The sequence below is a fragment of the Protomyctophum bolini genome (genome assembly GCF_963924005.1).
Source record: "Protomyctophum bolini genome assembly, chromosome: 7".
Classification (NCBI taxonomy): Eukaryota; Metazoa; Chordata; class Actinopteri; order Myctophiformes; family Myctophidae; genus Protomyctophum; species Protomyctophum bolini.
Genome location: NC_137868.1, coordinates 492,590 through 510,120, shown reverse-complemented (window position 1 = coordinate 510,120; position 17,531 = coordinate 492,590). Strand labels below are relative to the sequence as shown.

The window sequence follows — 17,531 nt, the reverse complement described above, 5'->3', positions numbered from 1 at the left end:
AATTTATTGTCAAATTACAGAAACATCTTTATTCTAATTTTCTGTCAAATAACAGAATCATCTTTATTCTAATTTATTGTCAAATAACAGAATCATCTTTATTCTAATTTATTGTTAAATAACAGAATCATATTTATTCTAATTTATGGTCAAATTACAGAAACATCTTTATTCTAATTTTCTGTCAAATAACAGAATCATCTTTATTCTAATTTATTGTCAAATAACAGAATCATCTTTTTTCTAATTTATTGTTAAATAACAGAATCATCTTTATTCTAATTTATTGTCAAATAACAGAATCATCTTTATTCTAATTTACTGTCAAATAACAGAATCATCTTTATTCTAATTTATTGTCAAATAACAGAATCTTTATTCTAATTTATTGTCCAATAACAGAATCTTTATTCTAAATTATTGTCAAATAACAGAATCATCTTTATTCTAATTTATTGTCAAATAGCAGAATCATCTTTATTCTAATTTATTGTCAAATAACAGAATCTTTATTCTAATTTATTGTCAAATAACAGAATCATCTTTATTCTAATTGTCAAATAACAGAATCATCTTTATTCTAATTTATTATCAAAAATCAGAAACATCTTTATTCTAATTTTCTGTCAAATAACAGAATCATCTTTATTCTAATTTATTGTCAAATAACAGAATCATCTTTATTCTAATTTATTGTCAAATAACAGAAACATCTTTATTCTAATTTACTGTCAAATAACAGAATCTTTATTCTAATTTATTGTCAAATAACAGAAACATCTTTATTCTAATTTATTGTCAAATAACAGAATCATCTTTATTGTAATTTATTGTCAAATAACAGAATCATCTTTATTCTAATTTACTGTCAAATAACAGAATCATCTTTATTCTAATTGTCAAATAACAGAATCATCTTTATTCTAATTTATTGTCAAATAACAGAATCATCTTTATTCTAATTTACTGTCAAATAACAGAATCATCTTTATTCTAATTTATTGTCAAATAACAGAATCTTTATTCTTATTTATTGTCAAATTACAGAAACATCTTTATTCTAATTTATTGTCAAATAACAGAAACATCTTTATTCTAATTTATTGTCAAATAACAGAATCATCTTTATTCTAATTTATTGTCAAATAACAGAATCATCTTTATTTTAATTTATTGTCAAATTACAGAAACATCTTTATTCTAATTTTCTGTCAAATAACAGAATCATCTTTATTCTAATTTATTGTCAAATAACAGAATCATCTTTATTCTAATTTATTGTTAAATAACAGAATCATATTTATTCTAATTTATTGTCAAATAACATAATCATCTTTATTCTAATTGTCAAATAACGGAATCATCTTTATTCTAATTTACTGTCAAATAACATAATCATATTTATTCTAATTTATTGTCAAATAACAGAATCATCTTTATTCTAATTGTCAAATAACAGAATCATCTTTATTCTGATTTATTGTCAAATAACAGAATCATCTTTATTCTAATTGTCAAATAACAGAATCATCTTTATTCTAATTTATTGTCAAATAACAGAATCATCTTTATTCTAATTTATTGTCAAATAACAGAATCATCTTCATTCTAATTTATTGTCAAATAACAGAATCATCTTTATTCTAATTTATTGTCAAATAACATAATCATCTTTATTCTAATTTACTATCCAATAACAGAAACATCTTTATTCAAATTTATTGTCGAATAACAGAATCATCTTTATTCTAATTTATTGTCAAATAACAGAATCATCTTTATTCTAATTTATTGTCAAATAACAGAATCATCTTTATTCTAATTTATTGTCAAATAACAGAATCATCTTTATTCTAATTTATTGTTAAATAACAGAAACATCTTCATTATAATTTACTGTCAAATAACAGAATCATCTTTATTCTAATTGTCAAATAACAGAATCATCTTTATTCTAATTTATTGTCAAATAACAGAATCATCTTTATTCTAATTTATTGTCAAATAACAGAATCATCTTCATTCTAATTTATTGTCAAATAACAGAATCATCTTTATTCTAATTTATTGTCAAATAACATAATCATCTTTATTCTAATTTACTATCCAATAACAGAAACATCTTTATTCAAATTTATTGTCGAATAACAGAATCATCTTTATTCTAATTTATTGTCAAATAACAGAATCATCTTTATTCTAATTTATTGTCAAATAACAGAATCATCTTTATTCTAATTTATTGTTAAATAACAGAAACATCTTCATTATAATTTACTGTCAAATAACAGAATCATCTTTATTCTAATTGTCAAATAACAGATTCATCTTTATTCTAATTGTCAAATAACAGAATCATCTTTATTCTAATTGTCAAATAACAGAATCATCTTTATTCTAATTTACTGTCAAATAACAGAATCCTCTTTATTCTAATTTACTATCAAATAACAGAAACATCTTTATTCTAATTTATTGTCGAATAACAGAATCATCTTTATTCTAATTTATTGTCAAATAACAGAATCATCTTTATTCTAATTTATTGTCAAATAACAGAATCATCTTTATTCTAATTTATTGTCAAATAACAGAATCATCTTTATTCTAATTTACTGTCAAATAACAGAATCATCTTTATTCTAATTTATTGTCAAATAACAGAATCTTTATTCTAATTTATTGTCAAATAACAGAATCTTTATTCTAATTTATTGTCAAATAACAGAATCATCTTTATTCTAATTTATTGTCAAATAACAGAATCATCTTTATTCTAATTTACTGTCAAATAGTAGAATCATCTTTATTCTAATTTATTGTCAAATAACAGAATCTTTATTCTAATTTATTGTCAAATAACAGAATCATCTTTATTCTAATTGTCAAATAACAGAATCATCTTTATTCTAATTTATTATCAAATAACAGAAACATCTTTATTCTAATTTTCTGTCAAATAACAGAATCATCTTTATTCTAATGTATTGTCAAATAACAGAATCATCTTTATTCAAATTTATTGTCAAATAACAGAAACATCTTTATTCTAATTTACTGTCAAATAACAGAATCTTTATTCTAATTTATTGTCAAATAACAGAAACATCTTTATTGTAATTTACTGTCAAATAACAGAATCATCTTTATTGTAATTTATTGTCAAATAACATAATCATCTTTATTGTAATTTATTGTCAAATAACAGAAACATCTTTATTCTAATTTTCTGTCAAATAACAGAAACATCTTTATTCTAATTTTCTGTCAAATAACAGAATCATCTTTATTCTAATTTATTGTCAAATAACAGAATCATCTTTATTCTAATTTATTGTCAAATAACAGAAACATCTTTATTCTAATTTACTGTCAAATAACAGAATCTTTATTCTAATTTATTGTCAAATAACAGAAACATCTTTATTCTAATTTATTGTCAAATAACAGAAACATCTTTATTCTAATTTACTGTCAAATAACAGAATCATTTTTATTCTAATTTACTGTCAAATAACAGAATCATCTTTATTCTAATTTACTGTCAAATAACAGAATCATCTTTATTCTAATTTACTGTCAAATAACAGAATCTTTATTCTAATTTATTGTCAAATAACAGAAACATCTTTATTCTAATTTATTGTCAAATAACAGAATCATCTTTATTGTAATTTATTGTCAAATAACAGAAACATCTTTATTCTAATTTACTGTCAAATAACAGAATCATCTTTATTCTAATTTATTGTCAAATAACAGAAACATATTTATTCTAATTTATTGTCAAATAACAGAATCTTTATTCTAATTTATTGTCAAATAACAGAAACATCTTTATTCTAATTTATTGTCAAATAACATAATCATCTTTATTCTAATTTATTGTCAAATAACAGAAACATCTTTATTCTAATTTATTGTCAAATAACATAATCATCTTTATTCTAATTTATTGTCAAATAACAGAATCATCTTTATTCTAATTTATTGTCAAATAACAGAATCATCTTTATTCTAATTTACTGTCAAATAACAGAATCATCTTTATTCTAATTTATTGTCAAATAACAGAATCTTTATTCTAATTTATTGTCAAATTACAGAATCATCTTTATTCTAATTTATTGTCAAATAACAGAAACATCTTTATTCTAATTTATTGTCAAATAACAGAAACATCTTTATTCTAATTTATTGTCAAATAACAGAATCATCTTTATTTTAATTTATTGTCAAATTACAGAAACATCTTTATTCTAATTTATTGTCAAATAACATAATCATCTTTATTCTAATTTATTGTCAAATAACAGAAACATATTTATTCTAATTTATTGTCAAATTACAGAAACATCTTTATTCTAGTTTATTGTCAAATAACAGAAACATCTTTATTCTAATTTATTGTCAAATAACAGAATCATCTTTATTCTAATTTATTGTCAAATTACAGAAACATCTTTATTCTAATTTTCTGTCAAATAACAGAATCATCTTTATTCTAATTTATTGTCAAATAACAGAATCATCTTTTTTCTAATTTATTGTTAAATAACAGAATCATCTTTATTCTAATTTATTGTCAAATAACAGAATCATCTTTATTCTAATTGTCAAATAACAGAATCATCTTTATTCTAATTTACTGTCAAATAACAGAATCATCTTTATTCTAATTTATTGTCAAATAACAGAATCATCTTTATTCTAATTTACTGTCAAATAACAGAATCATCTTTATTCTAATTTATTGTCAAATAACAGAATCTTTATTCTAATTTATTGTCAAATAACAGAATCTTTATTCTAAATTATTGTCAAATAACAGAATCATCTTTATTCTAATTTATTGTCAAATAGCAGAATCATCTTTATTCTAATTTATTGTCAAATAACAGAATCTTTATTCTAATTTATTGTCAAATAACAGAATCATCTTTATTCTAATTGTCAAATAACAGAATCATCTTTATTCTAATTTATTATCAAAAATCAGAAACATCTTTATTCTAATTTTCTGTCAAATAACAGAATCATCTTTATTCTAATTTATTGTCAAATAACAGAAACATCTTTATTCTAATTTACTGTCAAATAACAGAATCTTTATTCTAATTTATTGTCAAATAACAGAAACATCTTTATTCTAATTTATTGTCAAATAACAGAAACATCTTTATTCTAATATACTGTCAAATAACAGAATCATCTTTATTCTAATTTATTGTCAAATAACAGAATCATCTTTATTCTAATTTATTGTCAAATAACAGAAACATCTTTATTCTAATTTTCTGTCAAATAACAGAATCATCTTTATTCTAATTTATTGTCAAATAACAGAATCATCTTTATTGTAATTTATTGTCAAATAACATAATCATCTTTATTCTAATTTACTGTCAAATAACAGAATCATCTTTATTCTAATTGTCAAATAACAGAATCATCTTTATTCTAATTTATTGTCAAATAACAGAATCATCTTTATTCTAATTTACTGTCAAATAACAGAATCATCTTTATTCTAATTTATTGTCAAATAACAGAATCTTTATTCTAATTTATTGTCAAATTACAGAAACATCTTGATTCTAATTTATTGTCAAATTACAGAAACATCTTTATTCTAATTTTCTGTCAAATAACAGAATCATCTTTATTCTAATTTATTGTCAAATAACAGAATCATCTTTATTCTAATTTATTGTCAAATAACAGAATCATCTTTATTTTAATTTATTGTCAAATTACAGAAACATCTTTATTCTAATTTTCTGTCAAATAACAGAATCATCTTTATTCTAATTTATTGTCAAATAACAGAATCATCTTTATTCTAATTTATTGTTAAATAACAGAATCATATTTATTCTAATTTATTGTCAAATAACATAATCATCTTTATTCTAATTGTCAAATAACGGAATCATCTTTATTCTAATTTACTGTCAAATAACATAATCATATTTATTCTAATTTATTGTCAAATAACAGAATAATCTTAATCTAATTGTCAAATAACAGAATCATCTTTATTCTAATTTATTGTCAAATAACAGAATCATCTTTATTCTAATTTATTGTCAAATAACAGAATCATCTTTATTCTAATTGTCAAATAACAGAATCATCTTTATTCTAATTTATTGTCAAATAACAGAATCATCTTTATTCTAATTTATTGTCAAATAACAGAATCATCTTTATTCTAATTTATTGTCAAATAACAGAATCATCTTTATTCTAATTTACTGTCAAATAACAGAATCATCTTTATTCTAATTGTCAAATAACAGAATCATCTTTATTCTAATTTATTGTCAAATAACAGAATCATCTTTATTCTAATTTATTGTCAAATAACAGAATCATCTTTATTCTAATTTACTGTCAAATAACAGAATCATCTTTAGAATAAAGATGTTTCTGTTATTTGACAATAAATTAGAATAATTTATTGTCAAATAACAGAAACATATTTATTCTAATTTATTGTCAAATAACATAATCATCTTTATTCTAATTTATTGTCAAATAACAGAAACATATTTATTCTAATTTATTGTCAAATAACAGAATCTTTATTCTAATTTATTGTCAAATAACAGAATCATCTTTATTCTAATTTATTGTCAAATAACAGAATCAACTTTATTCTAATTTACTGTCAAATAACAGAAACATCTTTATTCTAATTTATTGTCAAATAACAGAAACATCTTTATTCTAATTTACTGTCAAATAACAGAATCTTTATTCTAATTTATTGTCAAATAACAGAATCATCCTTATTCTAATTTATTGTCAAATAACAGAATCATCCTTATTCTAATTTATTGTCAAATTACAGAAACATCTTTATTCTAATTTTCTGTCAAATAACAGAATCATCTTTATTCTAATTGTCAAATAACAGAATCATCTTTATTCTAATTTACTGTCAAATAACATAATCATATTTATTCTAATTTATTGTCAAATAACAGAATCATCTTTATTCTAATTGTCAAATAACAGAATCATCTTTATTCAAATTTATTGTCAAATAACAGAATCATCTTTATTCTAATTTACTGTCAAATAACAGAATCATCTTTATTCTAATTTACTGTCAAATAACAGAAACATCTTTATTCTACTTTACTGTCAAATAACAGAATCATCTTTATTCTAATTGTCAAATAACAGAATCATCTTTATTCTAAATTATTGTGAAATAACAAACATATTTATTCTAATTTATTGTCAAATAACAGAATCATCTTTATTCTAATTTACTGTCAAATAACAGAATCATCTTTATTTATTGTCAAATAGCATACGTCGTTTTTCACCGAACGGGCTGCGGTAGTCTCATGTAGAGTTCTTAAACTCTGCCAGAAACTGACCAGACCATGTCAGTAGTTCATATGTCAGTCCATGTGTCAGGAGTTCATGTGTCTGTTGTCCTCCAGGTCCAACACCTCTCTCCAGTAGCGTCAGTAGTCAATGTTTCTGTTGTCCTCCAGGTCCAACACCTCTCTCCGGTGTGTCAGGAGTTCCGGCGGGCGGGCGGGCCGCGGATAAAGCACGTGTGCCGCGCGGCGGCGGTGGTTCTGGGCCAGCCGCGGGCGCTGGTCCCCGACGACATCCCCCGACTGAGCGCTCTGCCGCTGCACGAGAGGACCGGCATCTCCCCCTCCTCCGTCCCCAAAGGTACCGTTCACCTGTCCGTCCCCAAGGGTACCGTTCACCTGTCCGTCCCCAAAGGTACCGCTCACCTGTCCCTTAACACAATCTGTCCCTAAAGGTACTGTTCACCTGTCCCCTAAGAGGACCGGCATCTCCCCCTCCTCAGTCCCCAAAGGTACCGTTCACCTGTCCGTCCCCAATGGTACCGTTCACCTGTCCCTTAACACAATCTGACCCTAAAGGTACTGTTCACCTGTCCCTTAAGAGGACCGGCATCTCCCCCTCCTCCGTCCCCAAAGGTACCGTTCACCTGTCCCTTAACACAATCTGTCCCTAAAGGTACTGTTCACCTGTCCCTTAACACATTCTGACCCCAAAGGTACCGTTCACCTGTCCGTCCCCAAAGGTACCGTTCACCTGTCCCTTAACACAGTCTGTCCCCAAAGGTACCGTTCACCTGTCCCCTAAGAGGACCGGCATCTCCCCCTCCTCCGTCCCCAAAGGTACCGCTCACCTGTCCGTCCCCAAAGTTACCGTTCACCTGTCCCTTAACACAGTCTGACCCCAAAGGTACCGTTCACCTGTCCCTTAACACAGTCCGTCCCCAAAGGTACCGTTCACCTGTCCCTTAACACAATCTATCCCCAAAGGTACCGTTCACCTGTCCCTTAACACAGTCTGTCCCCAAAGGTACTGTTGACCTGTCCCTTAACACAATCTGACCTGAGATCAGATTCTAAAAATGTGTTCTATATCCTCAGTTTTCATTCTGACCTGAGATCAGATTAAAAAAATGTCTTCTACATCCTCAGAGTTTTCATTCTGACCTGAGATCAGATTCTAAAAATGTTCTTCTACATCCTGACGGTTTTCTGAAAAAGCTATGTTTCTATGTCAGTCGTTCTTCGATTTTTCAAAAATAGCAGACTTACAAACTCATCTTTTATTCTGAAGCCCGCCCCTTGCTAGCTGCTAGCTTACCTTGGTCTCGATTTTATTATATCGCGAGAAGCTCCAAAAAGCGTTCATATTTTCAGGGAGAGGCAGATGAGGAGCAGAAATGAAGCGGTAGTATATCCATCAGATCAAAACCACGGAGAGCGCCCTGGATTAGGAGAGACCAGGCATTCTTTCTGACACGCTAACAGCTAAGTCAACGGTAACCTAATATGAGTGCAGAGCGCGAATGGCGGTGGCCGAGAGTCGGACTGAAAATTTTAAAAAAGGGAAGAATTCAGAATATTCTTCTCTAGGCCCGGTATCATTGAGGAGCGCTAGGATGTGTACACTAGAGTTCTCATCGGGCCGGAAATCTGAAGCCCGGCCCAGCCCGGCCCCTAACTGGGTCAGCCCGAAGCTCGGCCCGACCCTAAAAATTACCATAATGTTAGGACCGAAGCCCGATAAAGCCATATAAAGAAAAAAAAAGAACGCCACTTTAATGCATGGCCAGCGCAGCAGCACGCGCCGTCAGTCTTTTTTTTTCTTTCAGTGTGTGTCTGTGTGAAAGTGAGAACGGAGTTCAATGGACTTATCGCCGAAATAAAGGATTTATGTAGCTCACGTTAGACTGTTGATGTACCATTTCCATATCATTCTAATGGATTCCATTTCCAGTTGTGGTGAGCAGCTCCACATCCTTTGAACGCGTCGGTTGGAATCATGAAGCAGTATTCGAACAGTGATATATTCAGGATTTGGCAATCTGGAAAAAATCTAATCTGGATCAAGGTGATCCTATGATCAGTGTGTTGTGGAGTTCTCCTGGTCAGTGGTGTGGTCAGTCAGACCGGTCAGTGAACAGTGTGTTGTGGTCAGTGGTGTGGTCAGTCAGACCGGTCAGTGAACAGTGTGTTGTGGTCAGTGGTGTGGTCAGTCAGACCGGTCAGTGAACAGTGTGTTGTGGTCAGTGGTGTTGGTCAGTCAGACCGGTCAGTGAACAGTGTGTTGTGGTCAGTGGTGTGGTCAGTCAGACCGGTCACTGACCTGTCTGTGTTCTCCTTGCAGACGCCGGCTCCCCAGACGAGTCGGACAGCCCCGTGCTGTCGGACCAGAAGGTCACCAAGGTCAAGAAGGTGTCCAGCATGGTGAAGAAGAAGGGTCTGGGTCCATTTGGTTACCGCTCCCGGCGCTGTGGCGTCTGCAAAGGATGCAACCACGAGGACGACTGTGGAGAGTGCATGAACTGTCTGGACAAGCCCAAGTTCGGGGGTCCCAACACCAAGAGACAGTGCTGCGTGTAAGTTACTCTCTGTCTGTTCTGTCTGTTCTGTCTGTTCTGTCTGTCTGTCTGTCTGTCTGTCTGTCTGTCTGTCTGTCTGCCTGTCTGTCTGTCTGTCTGTCTGTCTGTTCACCTACGCCCCGGAACCGTCCCAAAAACCGTCCCCCGAAGTAAATTTATACAGTCCCGGGAAAAAAAAAGTGAAAAAAAAAGCACCACTCAAATTGCTAAATTAATAACTGTATTCCTATTTCCTATAGACTAGCATCGCAGTCCCTCCCCCTTTCAGAACGAGTGGCCCAGGAAATGATTATCCATTCATTTTCTCCATAGGCTTTTCCTAAAGTATTTATTTAAAGACGGTTACGCCGTGGACAAAGCCAACTCGGATCGTGACAAATCATGACAATGAACACAATGTTTTTTGGGCCGATCAAATCATTTATAAGAATTATTTGTTTGGCCCAAAACATTGTGTTTATTGTCATGATTTGTCACGACAAGAGTTCGCTTTGCCCGCGGCGTAAATGTCTTTAAATAAATACTTTCTGAAAAGTCTGTGAGGAAAATGAACTGGCGATTTATTTTCCGGGTCTCTCGAGGGGGCGGGACTGCGACGCTCTATTGTAATAGAAACTAGAATTTCGCCGGCCTTCGGCCGGCGAATCCTAGTTACATTGCAGCGCAATATGGGAAGAAGGAAATAGCGGGAGTTGACAGAATTATTATAATAACAGAAAGTGTTTTTTATTTCTCATAAATACGCAAACATGGTGAAACAACTACAGTCACAGAGAGCAGTGCCAAGGTAGCTGCTGCCTGCTAACGATGCAAACAACAGCCTTGCCTGTCGTGTGTGTGACTGTGTGTGTGTGTGTGTGTGTGTGGGGGGGGGGGATAGCACTAATTTTCGACATTTTACGGTGTCATAAATATTTACATCTGTAGCCTATATTGTGATTACATTTGACCGTACATTTGACTCTTGTGTTATATTCGTGTGAAATATTCAGTAAAGTATTGTGGTGAAATATTCACCCCAAGTTGATAAGATATGCAGAGAATATAATACCAAGAACCCCCAGTTTGAAATGCATTAGGCCACAGACCCCCATTTGATACCATTTGCTCTCTGGGAAAATCAGGGTCCATTTGGTTCCATTTGTATGCTCTTGGAGTATGATGACTGTGCTAACAGTATTATCATAAAATATGTCTCAGTTTGAAGATTTAAAAAAACATATTTCATATGTGTGAGCTTGTAAAGTAGAACGTTCAACCTAGAGACAGTGTTGCCAAGTCTGATCATTATAAGCTACTTTGGACTTGTTTATCTATTGGTAGTCCTTGACATGGAAATGTTTGAGTTCCACTGCTCTGAAACAACATTAGACAACAAAGTTTGACAGTCAACACGATAATTGATTATTTTAAGACTAATTTCCGGACCATTTCTGATGTACCTACTTTGAACTGGCCTCTTAACATTTTTATAGACCTGGTTGCTTGTTTCACTCTCACATCCACGGTATGTGGCAACCCTGGTTTTTTTAAAAGATCGGCCGATTCCGATCCCGATCTTTTTTTAATATTTTTTTTAATTTAATTGTATTTATTTATTTTTATTTTTTATTTTACTTATAAAAAAACCTGGCAACCCGCGCCCGCGGTCATTTTCCGCTAGCCTGAGCGGAGCTCCCTAGCCTGCTGGAGGGGCTCCCATCATCCCATGCACCCTCGAGAGAAAAAAAAAGGAAAATAAATGCAGCCTTGAGCCTACCAAATATGTTGTGGTCTTGTGGAGCTGCTTGATCACCTCCTCCCCCTCTTTTCCCCAAAAAGCCAATCCCAATAAATCCAAAAGTAGTGTGATTCTGTGTGCCTCAGCCTAATTACTAACGGAGAAACTATCAGTCTTCTCCGAAATATGTCAATCTTTGTCAACTCAACACGTGTTGACAACGCATTGTAAACAGAAACTGTGTGTCACACCAAAAGTGGTGACTTATAGAATTCTGTAGCATTCACATGTAACAACACACGTTGTGTGTCTGAGTGAGGGGGCCTTCGATTGAACAAAGGGGGCTTCTGACTGTGTCGCTTACTCGCCTCCCCTCTGTCAGAGGAGGAAGCGACGCGCAGCCGTCGGGAACCCCCCCCAAACCGACTGCCCCCCCGCCCTCCCGAAAACCGTGAATTGCATAGGCTGATCTTACTGGCTGGCTGCAACATGCACATTTCTAAGAAAGTTGTGTCAGGCCAGGGCACACTACTTGTCTAACAATTTGGATTATAGTTAGCACTTAGCTCCCTTTGCTAACTACTGGACTGGAGATTATGAGCTCTCTCCCTTTCTCTCCGTGTCCCTCCCTCGCTGGGGTGAAGACGTGCGTGCTCTTTCTCGCTCTCTCTCTCTTTTCTCTCTCTCTCCCGAGCTGAGAGACGGAGAAAATAGTGACGTGTGAGCCGGGGGCGGGCCTCTGACAACAGCATGAACACAGGGCAGTGTTGCCAGGTTTGCGAATTGTAAGCGAGTTGTAGTGTGTGTAAATAGCGTGGTTGTGGCCTTGTTTCTGCCCCTGTTGGGGCAACAGAACATGTCGACCAGTTTCTGTCAACCGCTTTTGGTCAGGTGACCAACTCCACAAATGTTAAATTAGATACACGCAGTACATTATTTGTTTGGCTTCATGTTTCTTCTGTAGAGAAAATACACTGATTTAGTCAAAATGCTCCCAGATGAAAAAATAGGGGCTGGTTTAAAAAATGTTAATCGAATCTGAGGCTTTGCAATGAATTAATCTAAATTAATCACATTTTAACCGCATATCAATATTCGACCTGAGAACAGTGATATTCATTTTCAAATGGATTTTGTTATTTTGGTGAATAGTGATTACAATAGCTTATACAACTTTGGTGGTAGGCTGCTATATTATCCTATATTATATTTAAGGTATAATTATCCTCTATTCTATTTAAGGTATATTTATCCTATATTCTATTTAAGGTATAATTATCCTATATATATATATTTCTTTTTAAACATATGTTTATTGATTTTCTTTACAGTACAAAGAAGTCATTTCATATATTTGCCACATCCCCATGGCAGCACAAATACAAACAAAATCTTATCACGAATTATTTTGACAACCATAAATACAGAACAAAAATAAATAAATAATAACGACAAAACTAAAAAATAAAACACATTACATACAGTTAAACAAACAGATGCACAATTTCTCCTATATTCTATTTAAGGTATATGTATCCTATATTATATTTACAGTATATGTATCCTATATTGTATTTAAGGTATAAATATCCTCTATTCTATTTAAGGTATATTTATCCTATATTCTATTTAAGGTATAATTATCCTATATTATATTTACAGTATATGTATCCTATATTGTATTTAAGGTATAAGAGGTGTGATCAGATCGAGGAGAGGAAAGCACGGCGTCTCAGCGGAAGGATTGTCCCTAAAGGTGAGTCCGTTTCATTTATCTGTGCTCGCGTAACACCCGGGATTCCAACATCTCAACCACTCAGCCAAAGGGAGACGTTAGACTGAGGCACCACACTGTGTTGGAAACCTACTTCATGTGTGGAGTAACAGTGCCCTCTCCTGGCTGTTAATGTGCATTGACTTTTGCTATATCATAGTTACTGATGCTGGGACACATGTGGTCTGGAAACACCTTTAGACCCAAACCGTTTCACCTCAAGGACCACCAAACTGACACAAATCAGCCCCGCGGACCCCCGTTTGAAGACATAATGCCAGGGACCCCCATTTGAAGACATACCGCCAGGGACCCCCGTTTGAAGACATACCGCCAGGGACCCCCGTTTGAAGACATAGGGACCCCCATGAGAGAAGATTGTTACGGCTCTAGCAGTGATTCTCAACCCGTTTAAATTCAAGGACCCCCAGTTTGACCTGCATTAGTCTCTATTCTATTCTATTTCTATCTGTGGGACCCTCCATTTATTTTAGTCAAATCAATGTTAGAAAAAGGATAAAAAAAATAGCACATTTTTATCCTTAACAGCTGGCAAGGCCTGACGGTAACCGCTTAACTCAATGTCTGCCAACGACCTAATTGACCTCTTTTTTAGCAACTCCCACAGCGCCAACGACGTCTTTATCGTCTTTTTCAGACGGGTATAACATTGGACCAAAAAAAACGAAAAAATGAAAATTTAAATTAAATAAAAAAATGTATAGAGACTGGCGCTTAGGGACTTTTTGGCACTTCTTAAAAGCGATGAATGAGTTAATAACATGTCTCCATTTGGCCAGGCCTAGTCACGTCGGTAACGTTAGGGTCATTATTTAACTTGTATCATTCCTCCCCAGGCCACGGTAACCTTAGGGTCGTTATTTAACTTGTATCGTTCCTCCCTAGGCCACGGTAACGTCAGGGTCATTATTTAACTTGTATCGTTCCTCTTCAGGCCACGGGAAGCGGCGGCGCTCCTCCATGGGTCTGGGAGTGTCCAGTAACGAGGAGGAGGAGTTCCCCTCCGCCCTGCCGGACGGAGACTCCCAGAGTCCGTCCGTCAGGAAGCAGCCCAAACGCATCGTTAAGCCGCGCATCTACTTTGACCTGCTGGACTACGACTCTGACCTGGACGTCAAGACTGTGGCCAGCAACACCTCCCCCGGGCGGAGGAGAGGCCCCGGGCCACGCTTTAACCAAGGTATTTATAACTATAGAGGGCCCAGACCACGCTTTAACCAAGGTATTTATAACTATAGAGGGCCCTGGGCCACGCTTTAACCAAGGTATTTATGACTATAGAGGGCCCGGACCACGCTTTAACCAAGGTATTTATAACTATAGAGGCCCCGGACCACGCTTTAACCAAGGTGTTTATCATATTTATAACTATAGAGGGCCCGGACCACGCTTTAAACAAGGTATTTATAATATTTATAAATATAAAACTATCACTCTATCACGGCGCTAAATGTGCTCATATAGCTAGACTCCCCACTCAGACTGTGTTTCATCAGATGTATCTAATATAAAGTCTCTAGACTCCCCACTCAGACTTTGGATGGGTTCTATAATTATTCCTACTAATGTAAAGTCTCTAGACTCCCCACTCAGACTGTGTTTCGTTGGATGGGTTCTATAATGTAATGTGTCTCTGATTCTCCACTCAGACTGTGTTTCGTTGGATGGATTCTATAATGTAATGTGTCTCTGATTCTCTGCTCAGACTTCGTTTCGTTGGATGGGTTCTATAATGTAATGTGTCTCTGATTCTCCACTCAGACTTCGTTTCGTTGGATGGGTTCTATAATGTAATGTGTCTCTGATTCTCTGCTCAGACTTCGTTTCGTTGGATGGGTTCTTAGGAGACATTTCAGACGAGGAGGTCCGACATCGCAGGTCGACGCCGCACCGTGTGCCGCACGGGAGACGGAAAATAGAAAAGGTGAGAAATAAAATATCGGCAAAAAAATAATGGAGATGATGTTGCATTTTTTGACCAACATCGTCTGATATGATGACCACTTTTTAATTCCTGTCTCTCTCCCTCTCCCTCTCCCTCTCTCCCTCTCCCTCTCCCTCTCCCTCTCCCTCTCCCTCTCCCTCTCCCTCTCCCTCTCCCTCTCCCTCTCCCTCTCCCTCTCCCTCTCTCTCTCTCTCTCTCTCTCTCTCTCTCTCTCTCTCTCTCTCTCTCTCTCTCTCTCTCTCTCTCTCTCTCTCTCTCTCTCTCTCTCTCTCTCTCTCTCTCTCTCTCTCTCTTTCGCTCTCAGGGTCCACTGGAGGAGACTCCACCCAGTGTCCTGGCTGCTCTGGCTCATGGGTTTGAACAGAGGGACAGAGAACAGTCCAACGAACCCACGCACAAGATCAGAGTCGACTTCAAGGTAGCTTCAGTCAGGCTCCTCTTTCACCTCGGGCCTGTTTCAGCGGGGTGCATACTTAGTTTAGACTAGTCATTGGTTAGACATGGGTTAAGGTAGGTGTGCTGCCCCCGTGGGAGGTTAGGTTTAGGGTGAGGGTTTGAGGTAGGTTGTAGTTGTAGGACTAATGACCGGTCTAACCAATGACTAGTCTAAACCAAAAACTGTCTAAACTAAGTACTGCACCCTGTTTCAGCCTGGATAAAGTTTTAATGTACTGTAAACGTTTACAGTATGTATCTGGGCAATTCATTAAGTGTGTGTGTGTGTGTGTGTGTGTGTGTGTGTTGCAGGAGGACTGTACTCTGGACAACGTGTGGATGATGGGTGGTCTCAGCATCCTGACGTCGGTGTCCCTGCCCCCCATGCCCCCCTGCGTCTGTCTGCTGTGTGCCAGCAAAGGTCAACATGAGGTAATGCCCCCCCCCCCCCCCTGCGTAAATGTCTTCTAAAGTCTGTTTTTATGTCAGTCGTTCTCAAACTATTCCATGTGAAGAACCCCCAGAATTATGATGCATTTGGCTGCCGACCTCCATCTGAAGTTCCAGGGACCCCTCCATCTGAACATGTTTAGTTCCAGGGACCTCCATCTGAACATGTTTAGTTCCAGGGACCTCCATCTGAACATGTTTAGTTCCAGGGACCCCAGAAGCAAAGACATGAGTTAAAAACACTTATGTATATAGGATTATGTATATATTCAAACATTTGCACACATTTCATGATTTTTCTAAAAGGGCAGACCTTTATTACCTCCTTGAGGGCCCAGGGTTATTTAACCCATTAAATCAGAGGTTATTTAATCCATTAAATCAGAGGTTATTTAATCCATTAAATCAGAGGTTATTTAATCCATTAAATCAGAGGTTATTTAATCCATTAAATCAGATTTTATTTAATCCATTAAATCAGAGGTTATTTAATCCATTAAATCAGAGGTTATTTAATCCATTAAATCAGAGGTTATTTAATCCATTAAATCAGAGGTTATTTAATCCATTAAATCAGAGGTTATTTAATCCATTAAATCAGAGCCCAGTGATTTATAGCAGCGGAGCACATTTAGCGACGGACCGGATGTTATCCCGGATGTGGCTGAAGTAGCTAAATGTAGCCAAAACACTCCCGAGGCGATCGACGACAACGGGAGGTATGATTAATGTGTGACCAGGTGTGTGTTGTGTGTTTCCAGATGCTGTATTGCCAGGTGTGACCAGGTGTGTGTTTTGTGTGTTTCCAGATGCTGTATTGCCAGGTGTGACCAGGTGTGTGTTTTGTGTGTTTCCAGATGCTGTATTGCCAGGTGTGACCAGGTGTGTTTTGTGTGTTTCCAGATGCTGTATTGCCAGGTGTGCTGTGAACCGTTCCACCGGTTCTGCTTGGAGCCTTCAGAGCGCCCCTCGGAGGAGAACAAGGAGAACTGGTGCTGCCGTCGATGCAAGTTCTGCCACGTGTGTGGCAGAAGAACCAAGAGTTCCAGGGTGAGTTATATTAGAGAACCAAGAGTTCCAGGGTGAGTTATATTAGAGTGCGTTCAGGTGTACCTCAGTCTCGCTGGGTAAATGCAGAAGCCGTTTGATAAACTTTTCTCCCCATTTCACCGTGTCTCCAGACTCGCTGCCCTCGGCTACGTTGAATATTCTTATGTTGTTCACGTCCTTCTTGAGGCTGTTTCTAACAGTTCACACCTTTCTTTCC

At 34.9% G+C, this 17,531-nt stretch overlaps 1 protein-coding gene across 2 annotated transcripts in view; it reads left to right on the top strand.

Annotated features, from left to right (window-relative positions):
- kmt2bb (lysine (K)-specific methyltransferase 2Bb) overlaps window positions 1-17,531 on the top strand; it is a 101,000-nt gene that overhangs the window by 41,511 nt on the left and 41,958 nt on the right. For both annotated transcript variants that reach the window (XM_080767192.1, XM_080767191.1), the window contains exons 13-20: window positions 7,515-7,701; window positions 9,685-9,916; window positions 13,328-13,395; window positions 14,369-14,614; window positions 15,252-15,358; window positions 15,684-15,797; window positions 16,127-16,246; window positions 17,168-17,314. In XM_080767192.1, coding sequence (XP_080623318.1) covers window positions 7,515-7,701; window positions 9,685-9,916; window positions 13,328-13,395; window positions 14,369-14,614; window positions 15,252-15,358; window positions 15,684-15,797; window positions 16,127-16,246; window positions 17,168-17,314 — 1,221 coding nt within the window. The remainder of the gene's footprint in view (window positions 1-7,514; window positions 7,702-9,684; window positions 9,917-13,327; window positions 13,396-14,368; window positions 14,615-15,251; window positions 15,359-15,683; window positions 15,798-16,126; window positions 16,247-17,167; window positions 17,315-17,531) is intronic.